The sequence below is a fragment of the Physella acuta genome, unplaced genomic scaffold (assembly GCF_028476545.2).
Source record: "Physella acuta isolate Inbredline_101_S28 unplaced genomic scaffold, ASM2847654v3 ptg000873l, whole genome shotgun sequence".
Taxonomy (NCBI): Eukaryota; Metazoa; Mollusca; class Gastropoda; family Physidae; genus Physella; species Physella acuta.
This window is the reverse complement of record NW_026732390.1, coordinates 517,501-536,623: the sequence shown is the minus strand read 5'-3', so window position 1 is coordinate 536,623 and position 19,123 is coordinate 517,501. Positions and strand designations below refer to the sequence as shown.

Sequence of the window (19,123 nt, the reverse complement as noted above, 5' to 3'; positions counted from 1 at the left end):
ACAAAGAATAAAATAAATACATCAGGAAGATATAACATTGTTGTTTAAATTACGTTAGAAAATAAGTCCTACTTGTCCTTCTCGTGTCCTGTGTAACTAGGACAATAAAAGAGGACCCAGATGGGATTTTTTTGGATAATTTAAATTCTGTGAAACGTCAATTTATTCTTTTGTGTTTATTTGAATACCCTAGAGTACAGTAAGCTACAAACGGATTTGTTAGTTGCGTCTGTACGTTTTACTTCTGTAGTTGTGACAGTGTGTAGTGACAGTGTGTAGTGTCATTGATAGTGACATTGAAACAAGTGACTAACATATCAATCATGGCAGATATTGATGTCATCGAATCCACAAACTGGAGTCGATTATCGTATTTGGAGGAAGACGTCAAGGATCGAATGATGGCGACGAATGATGACGTGGCCTGGTGTCTACTTCCGGTCATGGTCATCCTGGGGGTCTTGTCCTTAACCGGGGTCATCGGTAACAGCCTCGTTTGTTTCGTTTTCGCCAAGAAATTTCGTCAGTGCTCACAGAATTATTTGATAATTATTTTAGCTGTATTCGATCTTCATAGCTGTATAATAACAATCCCTTATGAAATAATCGATATACGATTTTACGTGTACTATGTATTCGATACTGACATTATATGCAAAGTTATGAAATTTATAAACGCTTTCTTTAATACAGGTTCGATACTTATTTTATTAGTAATCGCAGTTGACCGATACCGGAAAGTGTGTAAACCTTTGAGTAAACAGCTTCGACTGCCAACAATTCGAGGTATCGTTTTTCTGGTTATTTTAGTATCGACCTGTTATTCTTGGCCGTCGATATTTTTATACGGGATTCGATCAATGAATTCTACGACGATACCTGGGGAGATGATTCGAGATTGTTCGACCCCGACTGGCCTGGACCCCATCTTCCCGACCGTCTACAACGGGGTACTGTTTATGAGTTTCGTCGTCATTTCCATCGCCCTCATCGTCCTCTACAGCCGGATCCTCCGGGAGGTCAAAAGCCGGCATTTACGCCGGAGGTTTGTTAAACCGGAGAAAAGCAGCCAGAACGACACGAATGCCGTGTCCGTTTTTTCCGAGGATGACGGAAGCCGAATTCGGGGTACGGATTTTTTAGAGTCGGCGGTGTTGATCCGGAATGAGAGTGGTTTGTCGACGTACGGGCATAGAATCAAGCGGAGGTTGAGTAGGGTGTCGTTAAAGACTGGGAAATATGTTTTGAGTAGGGAAACAAAGTCGGACGATTCATCAAAGCAGAAGGGAGATAACCAAAACGGGTTAAAGAACAGTTTGAAGAGTAAAAGTATTCCAGACGGGACTGTGACGAATGAGTCCAAAGATGCGAATTCAAAATCTCGGCTGTTTTTGGTTCCGCCTTGTAACCATGACAACCGAAACTCCGTGCGCAGGTCAGCCAGTGACGTCACGCCAAGCAGCCGTCCCGTCCAATCAGAAAACTCGACGCAAACGACTGATGGAAATGTGGTGAAGACCGGCCTGGGGTTGAGACGAAGCAACAGCGACTCCCACCCCAACGTTAAGAAACCCCCACCCTCTCATCCGTCGATCGGCGTCCATCTTACCGGCACCACCGAGTTCATCGTGGGTCAGGGCGCCGTCGCGCAGACGACCAGGTCGGCGTCTTCCCAAAAACGCCGCCGCAACAGACAGCAGACGACGATGGTGGCGTTTTCCGTGACGACGGTGTTCATCGTCAGCTTCCTGCCCCACCTGTGTCTGATGATCACCAAGGCCCTGGTGTACCCGGCCATGGACCAGACGATGACCGGTCCAGCATTGGTCGCCTACACCATCTTTGTACGGAGTTACTTCGTCAACTGCATGGCCAATCCGTTCATCTATGGCATCTTGAACTCACAGTTTAGGCTGGAGGTGAAGAAACTTCTCAAACTTTTCTTTTGTAGGTGTCGACAGAAAGGTTAAAAATAAACTTCTGAGACTTTTCTTTTGTAAGCTTTAAATAAAAAAACTTTTAAAACTTGTTTTTTTTTTCTGAAACTTCTCTTTTGCATTTGTAGACACAAAATCCTAGAGATCTTTTCTTCAAACGTTTTATAACGATTTAAATTGACGACACTAAAATGAATCAGTCTTGTTTTAGAAATTAAAAAACAATTCCATTTGTTGTATTGCAAAAAAGTTAAGTGTTTCTTTCAGGCATCTTATGGAGTCAGGGAGTGGACAAGGTTCCCCTGCCCCAACCTGCCCCTACCCAAGGGTGTCACAAAAAGGTTGTTGTATGTTATGTTGTGAAGTAAAGTACCATTTCGAACCTTACGGCCCATAGGGGTAGGTGAAGTAGAGTTCACCTGTTTCAGTGACCTGAGCATATGAAGGCATAGTGTGGTCAGCGCTATGTATAATCGCATTTACTTTCCCTCAAGTGAGTGAGGTACCCACCAGAGCTGGGTGGACTCAGAGACGTCGTAGGGACTCAAGCACAAGATCTGAACTTGAGACTTTTGGGTTAGCAGTCGAGCGCTCTACCATTCGACCACAACATCCATTGATGTTTCTGTTGTACTAATTATTTGCTAGTCTCTCGTTAGTATATTCTGTACAGTGCCTTAGTCATATTACAATGTCTTTGAGATTATTGAAAATCTGCATATTTTTTAAACTCCATCTTAATCCAATATTCATTAAAACAACAAACTACACGCATTATCGTTCTTGAACTTTAATTAAACTTTTTGTATCAATAATTTGTATATACTTTTTCAAATTTAAAATTTCATCTGATATTAGTCCGAAACTGAAATAAAAAAGGGCTTACATGTATAAATAAATATGCCTATATATATATATATATATATATATATATATATATACATATATATATATATATATATATATATATATATATATATATATATATATATATATATATATATATATATATGCCGATAGATATGCCTATCTCTCTTTCTCTCTCTCTCTATATATATATCTATATATATATATATATATATATATATATATATATATATATATATATATATATATATATATAATGCATTATATTAATTTAACTTAAAATATGATTAATACGTGTGTTTGGACACATACGTTAGTTCTTCGAGTGAATAAAATGGGTTCCATTAATACAATGTATTAAGTAGCAGAATGTGAAGACTTGAACAGTTAAAGGTAAACATTGAAAGATACCTGTTTTAGTCTTGTCAATATGGTGTCATAGCTGCTGTTGAGCTCTCCTAATTTAGTAAAGAGTTAACATTTTTAAACTGACTTACATAAAACTAGTATATACCTATATATATATATATATATATATATATATATATATATATATATATATATATATATATATATATATATATATATATATATATATAGGTATATGTATATATATATATATATATATATATATATATATATATATATATATATATATATATATATATATAGATATGTATATATATATATATGTTTGATTATATTTATATATACATATAAGTGTATGATATATATATCTACATCTATATATTTGATTATATATATATATACATAAACATATATATATATATATATATATATATATATATATATATTTATGTATATTTATATGTATATGTATATATATATATATACCCCTATATATATGTGTATATATATATACCTATATACCTATATATATATATATATATATATATATATATATATATATATATATATATATATATATATATATATATATATATATATACACACATTCATATACACGCAGGAATATAAAAATAAGTCTATGAATAAAATTTGATTAGTTTGTACCAGGAAACAAAATGATTTAAATTAGGTCTAGTGTTAAGTTCAGTGACGTCACTCATTAACACGCGACTTGCTGTCAGGCACGTACTGCAGGCGCTAGCTGTACACGTCATAATCAGTGTCACGTGGTGGTTGTGCTAATTATGGTAATTATGGGCAGAATCGGGGTTAGCCTGGTGTTTGTGAGCTAAATCTAGGTTTAGATAATTAATGTCACAGCTGAACCTAGATTTACATTTAAAGCTAAACCTAGATTTAAACTTACAGCTAAACCTAGAATAATATTACAGCTAAGCCTAGATTTATATAAACATGCCACTGTGCTAAGCCTGATGTCAAATAAATGTCACCGGTCTAGAGTTTGACAGATATGCAATTTCCGCTGTAAAAATAAACCGGGAGTGATTTCCCCTAAACTTTCTCGAATATTCTTATATAACTTGAAATATAGACATGATTTTTAATTACTTAAACTTTTAAAAATAGAATAGAATCTCATAGAAATAAGAATTGCGCACCAAGCGAACGCCAAAACAAAATGTGCATAATAGTGCGCAATATTATTAGTACTTTATAAATTTACATGCGTTTTTTGAGAAATCGAAAATAGCGTAAATTAGTACTTCCGGTCAACGGAAATTACTCAAAATTTGACAGAAGGTAGAGAATTAGATCTTTTACTTACATGTGAAATTTCATTTATCTATCTGAAATAGTACTCAAGTTATAGGCTTTTGAAAAATTCAAAGTAGAAAAAGTACCACTTCTGGTTATCGGAAATCGCTCAAAAGTTGATACGGATCTACGATTTTGATAAAATACTTATAAATGAAATTTCATCAACCTAGCTGTAACGGTACTCAAGTTATCGAGTTTACACACAGACAGACAGACACACAGACACACAGGGGTCATCCATAAATGACGTCACACTCGTAGGGAGAGGGGGGGTCCGTAATTTTGTGACGATGTGTGATGAGGGGGAGGGGGTTCAGATGTTGCGACGTCACATTTTTGCATTATAAAAAAGCAATGTTAGAAAACGAATTTTAACGTTATTTCGCGTTTTAGATAACTGTTTTAATAAATTGTAATAGTTTAGACAAGATTTTGGAAAAATATCGATGTTTTAAAAAAATTCAACTGCAATTTTGAGGGGGGTTGTAGGTTGAGGTGTTACGTCATTTTAGGGGGGGGTCTGACTTTTTGTGACGACGTGTGACGGAGGGGAGGGGGGAGGTAAAAATCGTCAAAAAAGCGTGACGTCATTTATGGATGACCCCACACAGACATACGGACAAGATTGCAAAATTATGTTTTTCCGTATCAGTGAGGTGTAAAACGATTACATGACTTTCTCTATACGAGAAAGTAAAAATAACATGAACTACCTCAATTCCCCCACCCCCCACTTTCAACAATATAAACTGACACAGCTAATCAGTCCTTTTTGTAATTGGAATGAATTAAAATCAAACCCCACTATTCTTTTATTTAATTCCATGCAAAACTATATTAGAATCGAACAATATGATTGAAATTTATTAGGCTCATGAAGAACAGGAATTCGATATAACAGATAATGCTTGCGATGTACAATAAGTACAATGTATTTGAAATTTAATTAAACGTATTGTGAGAACAATGTATTTGTGGGCAATGAATTTAATTTAATTTAACTTACAAAAAACCCGATTTTATTCGCCTGATTTGCAGTTTCCTTTGAAGTATTCTTAGATGTAAATAATTACTGAGTCCGAAAGTAATCGAAGACGGATAAATGGGTTCACATATTCAGTTATCAGTAACAGTACGGTCTTAGAGTTTAATTCTTTACTTTAATTGTTGGTTTATAGTTAAACCATACCTATTTCATAGATAGTTTGGCTATAAGTAAATTTTAAAATTTTACATTGATGATTGGTTTATAATTAAACTATAGAATTTTACAGTGATAGTTGAGTTATAATCAAACTAAAATTTTACAGTGATAGTTGGGTTATAATAAAACTAAAATTTTACAGTGATAGTTGAGTTATAATCAAACTATATAATTTTACAGTGATAGTTGAGTTATAATCAAACTAAAATTTTACAGTGATAGTTGAGTTATAATCAAACTATATAATTTTACAGTGATAGTTGAGTTATAATCAAACTATATAATTTTACAGTGATAGTTGAGTTATAATCAAACTAAAATTTTACATTGAAAGTTGGGTTATGGTTCAAATCAATATATTCCCAGACAGGTTATGCTTTAGTAAATCATCAAATTTACAGATTCGTAAGTAACAAAGTTAGCTGTTGCCATGGTTACAAACAAAGAATTTACCTTCTTTTCTTTAAGTGAAGCTCTCATCTGCTCCCAAGCAAACAGCTCCTGTGGACAGACAAATGTGGTTTTTGTTAGAATTTGGCGAAATAATTTTAAACAGCTGTCCTATATAGGACAGGCAGAATTTTTTTTTTACCATAACTCAGATTTAATGCTTCAATGACTATATATGAGATGAAGAATTTTTACAATAACTCAGATTTAATGCTTTAATGACTATATATGAGATGAAGAAAATTACTAGAACTAATTTCTAGAACAAATTGCTAAAATAAATTTCTAGAACACATTTCTAGAACAAATCGCTAGAACACGTTGCTAGAAATATTTTCTAGAACATATTGCTAAAAACAAATTGCTAGAGCAAATTTCTAGAACAAATTACTAAAACAAATTTCTAGAACAATTTTCTAGAACAAATTGGTAGAAATAATTTCTAGAACAAATTGCTAAAACAAATCACTATAACAAATTGCTAAAACAAATTGCAAGAATACATTTCTAGAACAAATTGCTAAAACAAATTTCTAGAACAATTTTTTAGAACAAACTGATAGAAATAATTTCTAGAACAAATTGCTAAAACAAATCACTATAACTAATTGCTAAAACAAATTGCTAGAACAAATTGCTAGAACAAATCGCTGGAACACGTTGCAAGACGTAGCAGCACATACAGGAAGTTGATCGACCCACAACCATTGTTTGAAGTTGATCAACCCACAACCATTGTTTGAAGTTGATCAACCCACAACCATTGTTTGAAGTTGATCAACCCACAACCATTGTTTGAAGTTGATCAACCCACAACCATTGTTTGAAGTTGATCGACCCACAACCATTGTTTGAAGTTGATCAACCCACAACCATTGTTTGAAGTTGATCAACCCACAACCATTGTTTGAAGTTGATCAACCCACAACCATTGTTTGAAGTTGATCGACCCACAACCATTGTTTGAAGTTGATCAACCCACAACCATTGTTTGAAGTTGATCGACCGACAACCATTGTTTGAAGTTGCATCACCCACAACCATTGTTTGAAGTTGATCAACCCACAACCATTGTTTGAAGTTGATCAACCCACAACCATTGTTTACCTTTTGACTCCCATCCAGGAGAGTGGAAAGTTTTCCCATCGCCTCAAAGATTTCAGGAAGCTGAGAGGAAATAGAGAGTAAAGTCAACGTTTCCATCCAAATCACATTGCTGTTATATAGAAGTTATCACATGACTGTTATATAGAAATTATCACATGACTGTTATATAGAAATTATCACATGACTGTTATAGAGAAATTATCTCTTTGCTGTTATAGAGAAATTATCACATGACTATTATAGATAAATTATCACATTACTGTTATAGAGAAATTATCACATGACTATTATTGAGAAATTATCACATTACTGTTATAGAGAAATTATCACATGACTGTTTTAGAGAAATTATCACATTGCTGTTTTAGAGAAATTATCACATGACTGTTATAGAGAAATGATCACATGACTGTTATAGAGAAATTATCACATTACTGTTATAGAGAAATTATCACATGACTGTTATAGAGAAATTATCACATGACTGTTATAGAGAAATGATCACATTGCTGTTATAGAGAAATGATCACATGACTGTTATAGAGAAATTATCACATTACTGTTATAGAGAAATTATCACATTACTGTTATAGAGAAATTATCCCATTACTGTTATAGAGAAATTATCCCATTACTGTTATAGAGAAAGACCTTATTGTATTATTGAAAATTTTAGCAGAAAAGTGCAGTAAATGATTTCTGGAAGATTATTAATGTGCAAGATATATTAACACAGGTATAAATGACTTATTTAAACACACTAGTTCATAAGATAAACTTTGAAAAAAGGTAACTACATACGTGCGCTTTCCTCATCTGTAGAATAAAAAAAAAGACTGATAGTCTTGCGATGTTTAGTCATAATTAAGGTAATTTAAGATCTTCAGTATTTTACAAATAAGTTTAATTAGCAATAAAAATACACTAAATACAATAATATTATGTATACGTATTGTATATACATTTTTCAACGATTAGAAAAGTCTTAATGTTGAAATATAACATCATGGAATTTAAATTAGACATAAAATTATTTAAGTTAAGGATTATGAAGGTTCAATATGATTGTAAAACAATAAACTATATATATATATATATATATATATATATATATATATATATATATATATATATATATATATATATATATATATATATATATATATAATACAACGGCTTACCACTTTCCATTCGTTGTTGTTTACTTTGGGAGTTGGGGTCGATCCTTTGCTATTTCTCTGTGGAAGAAGGAATGGTTATTGCTAATAATTGTTGAGTGATTACAATTTTTGAGAATGTGATTTTACGATTTGTAAAGTTACATGCAGTAAACAACTTCATCTTTGGTGCAGGCAAACTGACCGGGTACCCTTTAAAATAGCGTGGGATCCTGGTTGAAAACTGGTTGTAAGCTGATCACTTTATCCACCCTCGCCCCCCACAATTTTTGTGGAATGCGATAGTGTCCTCAAACCATTTCTTCCCCATGCTAAGCTCTGAAATGATTGAGTTCTATAAATAGTAGCAGAACTAGACTAGGAAAAAAAAAACTTGTTGGAAATAAATACCTTCTGTTCCCGAAGTGTTTTCATGTCCTGAAAAAAAATGTTTAGAAATTTAAGTGAGAAAACAAGTTGGATTAAAAAAGTGTAATTTGTTAGTGTAGTGGTTCAATTTAAACAGTGAATAACGAACAGTGTTGTGTACACAAGGCCAATAGCCCACTAACAAAATCTGCTCTTAGGTAACAAGGCCAATAACCCACTAACAAAATTTGCTCTTAGGTAACAAGGTAAATAACCCACTAACACAACCTGCCCTGAAGTAGCAAGGCCAATAACCCACTAACAAAATCTGCCCTTATGTAACAAGGCTAATAACCAACTAACACAATCTGTCCTGACATACGACAAGAGGCCGTTCTAATCTAAACAAGACTCGACAAAAACGACCTCAAGCCTTAAGGCAGGGGTTCCCAACCCTGTGCCCGCGGGCGCCATGGCGCCCGCCGAAAGATTCGTATGTGCCCGTCTCTCACTATTCGACAGAGACACATTTTTTTTCATAAACCTTATTGAAAGGTTGAAGGGGATGGAAATCGAAAGTTTGAGGGGGGGAGAGAATCGAAAGTTTGAGAGGGGGATGCAAATCGAAAGTTTGAGGGGGGGGGGTGCAAATCGAAAGTTTGAGGGGGGGGGGGTGCAAATCGAAAATTTTGTCCCCGGGTGACGGGAGGGGTCGCTACGCCTCTGGAAGGAGTTTGTCGATTTAAAATAGGTGGTGCCCGCCACCCTACCAATATTTTAGAATGTGCTCTAGAGTAAAAAAAAGGCTGGGAACCCCTGCCTTAAGGAAACGTGTGAACAAAAAGGGGAGCGAACTTTTCTGTTTACCAAAAAGGGGAGACAACTCTGTGTTTACAAAAAGGGAAATGTTTACCATTTGTCTTTTAGAGACCAAACTTGTCAGGTTACCCATCTCAACCAGCATGGCGGAAAACTGGGGAAAAATGTGAAAGTAAAAATCACATCTAAAAACTTCAGTTTGTTTTATTATTAAAAATAAATATTGAGTATTATGCTCTTACACACACACATTGTAACACGTAAATCCTGATAAAGGTCGGGCACATCTTACGATAACTTACGCACATCTTACAATAACTTACGCCAGGGGTCGGCAACCTTTTGAAGCGGAAGTGCCAGAAGTTACAATTTTCAAAATTTCCCTGGTTTTAAAGAGCCACTAACATTTTTTTATTTCAAATATTTTATTTTTTTAATTAAGATTATTAGTATTTGTTCAAGGAGCTGGAGAGCCGCATCTTGATATCAAAAGAGCCGCATGCGGCTCGCGAGCCGCAGGTTGCCGACCCCTGACTTACGCACATCTTACGATAAATTACGCACATCTTACGATAACTTACACACATCTTACGATAACTTACGCACATCTTGTAATAACTTACGCACATCTGACGATAACTTACGCACATCTTACAATAACTTACGCACATCTTACGATAACTTACGCACATCTTACAATAACTTACGCACATCTTATAATAACTTACGTACATTTTACGATAACTTACGCACATCTACAATAACTTACGCACATCTTACAATACCTTACGCACATCTTGCGATAACCTACGCACATCTTACAATAACTTACGCACATGTTACAATAACTTACGCACATCTTAAAATCACTTATACACATCTTACGATAGCTTGCTTACAGCTTACGATAACCTACGCACATCTTATAATACCTTACGCACATCTTGCGATAACCTACGCACATCTTACAATAACTTACGCACATGTTACAATAACTTACGCACATCTTAAAATCACTTATACACATCTTACGATAGCTTGCGTACAGCTTACGATAACCTACGCACATCTTATAATACCTTACGCACATCTTACTATAGCTTACGCACATCTTACAATAACTTACGTTTCCCATGATGTGTTTGAACATGTCCATTTTCTAAAAAAAAACATGAAGTCACGTGTTAAACAAAAAGTAGCTAACAAATGTTGTTTTCTATATCAATCTACAAGCACTGTCTGTAATGTATAACATTCGTTTTGTGAAAATGTTGATATAAAAATGTGATTGCTTTAACTATCTTGTTTCATATCTATCTAGGCAGAGTGATTTTGTAGTAGATGAAGTAGAGTTCAGCATTGCATACTGTTTGTTAAAAACTATGGGGGTATGTTCTCAGCAGGTTAAGTCCAGTCGGTCTTTTGACCATATCGGCAAAGGTCCAGATTTAGTCTGGCATCAGATGATCGCTGACCGCCATAGAACAGTGACTCAACTTGTGATGGTCTGACCTGGGATATGTCCCCCCCCCCCCCACAGAACAGTGACTCACCTTCTGATGTTCTTCCGTGTGGCTCGGGAAATGCCCGCCCCCATTGTGCGGGTTTTGTCCATCTGGGGTGTTACTTGTCTGCTGAGGGTTGGGAGGGGATAGATAGAGAAAGTTATACTAGGTTTAGATGCTCAATACTAAAGTTGTGGTAAAAGCCCACTATACATGAGATATTTATGTGTGATATTTAGTCTGAGATAATTTTTCCTGCCACTATATATATATATATATATATATATATATATATATATATATATATATATATATATATATTACATACTTCAGACTAAATATTTCTACGTGTGTTATAGATATTACCATACGAATACAACTTACTAACATAATCTAAAATGTTTTCATTACATTTAATAAATCGTAAATTGATTTAATTAAGCTGTCTGGATATTTTATAAATAAACCGGGAGTGATCTCCCCTAAACTTTCTCGAATATCCTAATATATAAATCCCCACGTTCGCACATCTCTCTCTCTCTCTCTCTCTCTCTCTCTCTGTCTGTCCGCAAAAAATTTTCGCCGGACATCACGTCAGAATCGGCAGCGATATATCGAGAACTTTTTACGGACTTTTGTTGAAAATAATATGTTAGATGTTTTAAATGTATAACCACAATTTTATTTAAAGAAGAAAAATAAAAAATAAAGGCGTATTCGAATGTAGAGAAACAGTATTATTTATGCAACCGGAAAAGCATTAATACATGTGAAAAAGAACGCATAAAACTGTGACGTCACTATTGCTTATACATTAACTAATGACGTCATCTGCCGTGTTTCGAATAAAAAGAAATGAACTATTTCATTCAAATTTGATTTAGATCTACGTACACTATGAAATGTATACAATACAATTTATCCGGCCTAAACTCATAAAATGTATTTTATGTATTTGGATTCTAGATCTAGATATTCTAGATCTAGACTAAATCTAAATCTAAATCTACGCAATAACTAGATCTAGACGTAGACGCTAAGATCTAGATTTAGACTCTAACCTCTCTAAAATCAATTCCAAAAATAAATTTCTATATTAGGACTAAACTATTTCAAGACTTATTTATTTTATACAAAATCTTTGTTTGAAACTGGCTAATTTGGGATAAAAAAAATTAATTTGAAAGAATAGGCATATTCGTGTAAGTTAAGATTTTAAAATACGTATTTCATTCTCCGTATTTTATAAGGTGCCTAAATAGCGGAGATGTTAGTGTACATTAAACCACGCAGGTGGTGCGGGTTCGAGACACACCAAGTCAACTTGGTTAATGAATTTTTTTTTATTATGCTCGGGCTAAACTTAAAAAAAAAATTCTTTTAGGAATCTAGATCTAGATTGTCGGGTGTCCGATAGGGCACTTCCCGGCGCCGCAGGCGCCTTGGGGCGACAGAACACGGGGGCCGGTTGGCCGAAAAGTCTACGACGAGGGGGTCAAAACTGACCTCGACTGACCGGTACCTTATATGAGCTATAAATCGAAAAAAAATGTCCACGGAGGAACCTCTTCATAACTCTTGAGGTCGTAGACCGACCAGCGGGCGAATTAATTAAGCATTCAAATTCTCAATGTTTTCGAAAGCCTAAGCGAAGCTGGGCAGCATGCCTAGTTCTTATATAAAACAACAGGGGATGGGAACTCGGGCTATAGACATGATTTTTAATCCATTTTAAATACTTAAAGTTTTAAAAATAGAATAAAATCTCGTAGACAAAAGATTGGCACACCAAGTGAACGTAAAATAAAAAAAGTGCATAATAGTGCGCAATATTATTAGTACTTTAAAAATTTACATTAGTTTTTTGAGAAATCGGAAGTAGCGTAAATTACTACTTCCGGTCAACAGAAATTACTCAAAATTTAACAGAAGGTAGAAAATTAGATCTTTTACTTACATGTGAAATTTCATTTATCTATCTGAAATAGTACTCAAGTTATAGGCTTTTGAAAAATTCAAAGTAGAAAAAGTACCACTTCCGGTTATCGGAAATCGCTCAAAAGTTGATACGGAACTACGATTTTGATAAAATACTTATATATGAAATTTCATCAACCTAGCTGTAACGGTACTCAAGTTATCGTGTTTACACACACACACACAGACACACAGACACACAGACATACGGACAGAATTGCAAAGCCCAGTTTTTCAGACTGGATTACGCATAAAACCTCTTAATTTTGATAAATCTGGATTGATAATTTTTGCCCGATTAAAATAAGTCCTCTATACTTCGGATGTGATGAAGGACTGAGGTGTAATACGGTGAAAATTGTTAAAATTTCAAGTGATTTTTGTGCACGATTACAATACTTTCTCTATACTTCGTATATACGAGAAAGTAAAAAAAAAGTGTTAAAAAATTCCATGCAAATACACATGTGTGATTTTTTTTTCCGGTGACAATTTCCTCTGACTTTTTTCTTGTGGTTTTTTTCTTCAATCTTTTTGTTAAGTGGATTTTTGATCTGGGGCTTGTCAGATTGAGGGAGGGGGTAAGCCTATACCTGAGTCGTGGTAGGGGTAGGGGATGAGGGACCTATGAGCATGGTTTGTTTTGGTATAAATGTTTTCAGCCAGGGATATATTCCAGGATGGGGAGTATGTCCTGGTGGCGTATGGGCTAGGTTGTCTGAGTGCTCTACCAACTCGACCATACCCCCACCCCTCTAATGTTGACGTAAAAATGACGTCACTTACCGCCTGCCCAGCTGTGTTTTTAGGTAGCCAGTTCTGTTTGTTGCCTCCATTTTGGCCCCATGTCGACTTCTTCCCGCTGCCATATTGTGTGTTGGTTTTGCCGTCGTTGTATGCAGGCTGAACGAACAGTTGAGTTGACAGTAAGACGTATATGGTTACAAGTTGGTTCACATAAAGGATAATGAGGTAGGAATAATGAATACACCTCGATAATTATAAATGGGAGATTAGAATAATGAATTAAACTCGACATTAGAAAATAATTGTTTGGAATAATTAATTATACTAAAAAATCTTTACTGGAAAAAGCTGTTGATATTTGACGTGTTTAATTTGTTTTTTAACCATAAGCAATATCCCCCTCCCCCTAAAAGACACACAGCCTACACAAAGAAACTTTACACTTAATTTTTAAGAATTCTCTAATAAACTTTTGAACATCTGAACTTTGCGGTAAGCTACGAGACACCTTTGTCACCTCTCACTTGTATACCACGCCACCACACCATCCTAGACACCAGCAACATATAAGATTTAAGGCCATGTTGCCATGGAAACTCACCTCCTGCACACTCCCAGCATCCTCTTCGTCATTGACGTCATCGTGAGCTGCTTGAATGTTACCGTTTGGTTGGGTTTTCTGATGAAGGCGACAATATAACGTATTACAATATTTAGATAACAGGTACCTTACAACTTTTCTGATCAAGGCGAGAACATAACGTATTAGAATGTTTAGATAACAGGTACCTTACAACTCAATCGTAAAATTAATAAAATAAACAAAAGAGCACATTTAAACTTTTGGTAGGCAGAGTAAGATGAAAAAAAATGGATTTATAAGTAACATGAATACACATTTTTTGCACTATTCTATTCTAGAAAAAACAAGTTGTCTGGAAGATCTATCCACATTTCGACCCCATCTGTGGTCAATGTTGACCCCATCTATGGTCAATGTTGACCCCATCTATGGTCAATGTTGACCCATCTATGGACAATGTTGACCCATCTATGGTCAATGTTGACCCCATCTATGGTCAATGTTGACCCCATCTATGGTCAATGTTGACCCATCTATGGACAATGTTGACCCATCTATGGTCAATGTTGACCCCATCTATGGTCAATGTTGACCCCATCTATGGTCAATGTTGACCCCATCTATGGTCAATGTTGACCCCATCTATGGTCAATGTTGACCCATCTATGGACAATGTTGACCCATCTATGGTCAATGTTGACCCCATCTATGGTCAATGTTGACCCCATCTATGGTCAATCTTGACCCCATCTATGGTCAATGTTGACCCATCTATGGTCAATGTTGACCCCATCTATGGTCAATGTTGACCCCATCTATGGTCAATGTTGACCCCATCTATGGTCAATGTTGACCAATATATGGACAATGTTGACCCTATCTGTGGTCAATGTTGACCCCATCTATGGTCAATGTTGACCCCCTTTCTGTGGTCAAGGTTGACCCCATCTGTCGTTAATGTTGACCCCATTTATGGTCAGTGCTGACTCACCCCTGTATTGTCAGTGTTTTTGCCGTCTCCAAAATTTTTATTTCCCCAAAAACCATTGCCGCCCTTGAATGGAAGTTGTAAAAAGTTTATTCAAATGTTGTCAGTAGAAAGTTGTCAGTAGAAAATTGTTAGTAGAAAGTTGTCGTTAGCAAGTTGTCAGTAGAAAGTTGTCAGTAGAAAGTTGTCATTGAAAGTTGTCATTGAAAGTTATCAGTAGAGAGTTATAAGTAAAAAGTTGTAAGTAGAAAGTTGTCAGTAAAAAAGTTGTCAGTAGAAAGTTGTCAGTAAAAAAGTTATCAGTAGAAAGTTGTCATTGAAAGTTATCAGTAGAGAGTTGTCAGTAAAAAGTTGTCAGTGGAAAGTTGTCAGTAGAAAGTTGTCAGTAGAAAGTTGTCAGTAGAAAGTTGTCAGTAGAAAGTTGTCAGTAAAAAGTTGTCAGTAGAAAGTTGTCAGTAGAAAGTTGTCAGTAGAAAGTTGTCAGTAGAAAGTTGTCAGTAGAATGTTGTCAGAACAAATTTGTCAGAAAGGATTATCATAGAATTTGCCAATGCTTTAAACACATGTAAATGAGCTAATGGCTTTGCCTAAAGTTGTGAATGAGTTTGCCACATGTTGTGAATGAGTTTGCCTAAAGTTGTGAATGAGTTTGCCTAAAGTTGTTAATGAGTTTGCCTAAAGTTGTGAATGAGTTTGCCTAAAGTTGCGAATGAGTTTGCCTAAAGTTGCGAATGAGTTTGCCCTAAAGTTGTGAATGAGTTTGCCTAAAGTTGCGAATGAGTTTGCCTAAAGTTGCGAATGAGTTTGCCTAAAGTTGCGAATGAGTTTGCCCTAAAGTTGTGAATGAATTTGCTTAAAGTTGTGAATGAGCTTGCCTAAAGTTGTGAATGAGCTTGCCTAAAGTTGTGAATGAGTTTGCCTAAATTCCTGAGTGAGAAATTCACCACTCACCTTTAATGTGTGATTACGCCACTTGTTGTGTAGCTCTTTCATTCCATTCATCATGTTCTGGAAATGTAAATTACACGTGGATAAGGGTAACAGTTAAACGTGCATAAGGCAACAGTTAAACATGGATAAAATTAACAGTTAAACGTGCATAAGGCAACAGTTAAACATGGATAAAATTAACAGTTAAACATGGATAAGGTAACAGTTAAACATGGATAAGGCAACAGTTAAACATGGATAAGTGTAACAGTTAAACACAAATAAAGGTTAAACCAATTTGCGTAGTTACAACGGGGACAAAATATCTCACAGACAAAAAAATCTCAGGACAAACGACCTCCATGAACAAAATATATCAGTACTAATGATATCGGACATATAATCTCAGGCAAAATGTCCCAGACAAAATATCTCACAACAAGATATTCATAGACTTTAGAATGATATTAGTTAATTTTAACATTAAAAAAAATTTGTCAGATGGATTTTATTTACTTTTTTATGCACATAGTAATTGTGGAGATATTCTAAACTTAATTTGATTTTTTAAATGGTATCTTATATGAAATGTATAAGACATGAAAACGCATATAACAAGTAAAATAATGAAAGCCTTATTCACATTAATGTTAAAAGCACGTGAACCAGTTTTAAAAAAGGTGGGTTTTCAGGTTCGTAAAGTAAAATTGTGTTTTGATTGCATCATCAACACAAACGTACCGTAAACAAATCTCTGAAGAATGTTGTCTTGCGTAAACCTGACTTCTTATAGGGACTGATGCCTTTCTGTGATGTAACGAAAGAGGCCATAGCTAGGTAATCATAACTAATACTGGTTTGTTTGCATGCGCACTATGATTAGCTTTGCTACGCAATGACTACTGTCGTTTAATTAAAATCACTAGAGTGTGACCATAATGTAATTATCGACTTAAGATGACAGTTGTATTGTCCACGGAGAGCGAACATCTCCATGTCTAGGACCTGTCCGCCAACAAAACGAGCGACTACATTGCTACATAGGTATGTTTTCATAGCCCTTCAATCCATAGCTGAGCTAACCCTTTTATCTAGTTTATACACCTGATGAAATAGGGTTGTCTCATGTTCGGCAAGCTACCTACATTGCCTTTTCAAACTGTTTTAATCTACGAATATTTGACTTCTCATTGTAATTTTAATGTTTAATATAATGTGGCAAACCTATGCGAAATACCTTTTCACCTAATTAATATGTGTAAAAATTATCTAAAAACCCAATGACAATAAATTTAAATAAACCGGGAGTGATCTCCCCTAAACTTTCTCGAATATTCTTATATAACTCGGAATATAGAAATGATTTTTACTTACTTAAACTTTTAAAAATAAATAGAATCTCGTAGAAAAAAGAATTGCGCATCAAGCGAACGCCAAAAGAAAATGTGCATAATAGTGCGCAATATTATTAGTACTTTTTAAATTTACATTAGTTTTTTGAGAAATCAGAAATAGCGTAAATTACTACTTCCGATCAACAGAAATTATTCAAAATTTGATAGAAGGTAGAGATATAGATCTTTTACTTACATGTGAAATTTCATTTATCTATCTGAAATAGTACTCAAGTTATAGGCTTTAGAAAAATTCAAAGTAGAAAAAGTACCACTTCCGGTTATCGGAAATCGCTCAAAAGTTGATACGGATCTACGATTTTGATAAAATACTGATATATGAAATTTCATCAACCTAGCTGTAACGGTACTCAAGTAATCGTGTTTACACACAGACACACGGACACACAGACACACACACACACACACACACACAGACACACAGACATACGGACAAAATTGCAAAATTATGTTTTTCCGTATCAGTGAGGTGTAAAAGGTCGAGATTTGTAAAAATCTCGATTTTTTTTTTTTTGCACGATTACAAAACTTTCTCAATACTTCGTATATACGAGAAAGTAAAATGTCAAAATCGACTAAAATCACACCAAATGCAATACACATTTTGTCGTGAAATATTTTGCCTGAGGTATTTTGTCCTGATATCATTTGTTCAAGATATTATTTGTCCTCGTATCTTTTGTCCGTATGTTCACTTGCCATGAGATATTTGTCATTAGAGATCATTTGTAATGGAACAGCTAAAACTTAATTTAATCCATGTTTAACATTTTTGTATAAATTTATACCCGATTTCTACAAATTAATTTCTTTTTCTTGCTATAAAATTCTGAAAATGTGAAATCCTTACAGCATATTTTATAAATAATTACATATCCTGTATAAATGTTATATTTGATAGTGATAAAATCATGCAAATAAAGGCCGATATATATATATAAGTAGAGCTCAAAGCAGGAACGATAACCCACTCACCACTTGAGTTTGGCCAACAAGAGTTGTCAGTTTGCCCATGGTGAACACCATCTCGGAGAACTGAAAATATGAGAACGGCAAATTGTTAGACTCTTCCAGAGCACATAACGTTATGTGACACATACAGCCACGTGACATACAAATACACATGTCACATACATGAATAAGTTATGGGAGGACCAATACTTTCTACGTTATACATGTCTTTTGTTTTCTTCGTACTTAATTCAAGTGTTGTATGGGATTTCCTCCAACACTATTCAGTGTTACACGTCAACTTGTTATGCGCCACGTAGACCGTTGATTTCTTTATTTTCTGGATTTGCTTCCATAGCCTTTGTCCAACCAAAAACAAACTACAAAACAGCAGTTGTTTGATTTTG

General features: G+C 34.8%; 2 protein-coding genes across 8 annotated transcripts in view; one reads left to right on the top strand and one right to left on the bottom strand.

Moving 5' to 3' along the window:
* Nucleotides 1-374: 374 nt before the first annotated feature.
* Nucleotides 375-1,993, top strand: LOC131952428 (muscarinic acetylcholine receptor M3-like). Its single transcript, XM_059315063.1, has one exon. It carries the CDS (start codon nt 399-401, stop codon nt 1,968-1,970), a length of 1,572 nt encoding a protein of 523 aa, XP_059171046.1. The 5' UTR covers nt 375-398; the 3' UTR covers nt 1,971-1,993.
* Nucleotides 1,994-2,711: 718 nt separating this feature from the next.
* The window catches only part of LOC131952451 (uncharacterized), a 23,603-nt gene continuing 7,191 nt past the window's right edge, over nt 2,712-19,123 (bottom strand). For 2 of the 7 annotated variants that reach the window (XM_059315101.1, XM_059315103.1), the window contains 16 exons: nt 18,741-18,800; nt 17,092-17,157; nt 16,372-16,428; nt 15,424-15,486; nt 14,451-14,528; nt 13,889-14,005; nt 11,174-11,254; nt 10,747-10,779; nt 9,715-9,774; nt 8,844-8,870; nt 8,457-8,513; nt 8,077-8,091; nt 7,276-7,335; nt 6,172-6,219; nt 3,216-3,262; nt 2,712-2,802 (listed from right to left, as the gene is read on the bottom strand). In XM_059315101.1, coding sequence (XP_059171084.1) covers nt 3,230-3,262; nt 6,172-6,219; nt 7,276-7,335; nt 8,077-8,091; nt 8,457-8,513; nt 8,844-8,870; nt 9,715-9,774; nt 10,747-10,779; nt 11,174-11,254; nt 13,889-14,005; nt 14,451-14,528; nt 15,424-15,486; nt 16,372-16,428; nt 17,092-17,157; nt 18,741-18,800 — 855 coding nt within the window. In that variant the 3' untranslated portion in view covers nt 2,712-2,802; nt 3,216-3,229. The remainder of the gene's footprint in view (nt 2,803-3,215; nt 3,263-6,171; nt 6,220-7,275; nt 7,336-8,076; nt 8,092-8,456; nt 8,514-8,843; nt 8,871-9,714; nt 9,775-10,746; nt 10,780-11,173; nt 11,255-13,888; nt 14,006-14,450; nt 14,529-15,423; nt 15,487-16,371; nt 16,429-17,091; nt 17,158-18,740; nt 18,801-19,123) is intronic. The other 5 variants (XM_059315105.1, XM_059315106.1, XM_059315102.1 and 2 more) reach the window with 4 other exon arrangements.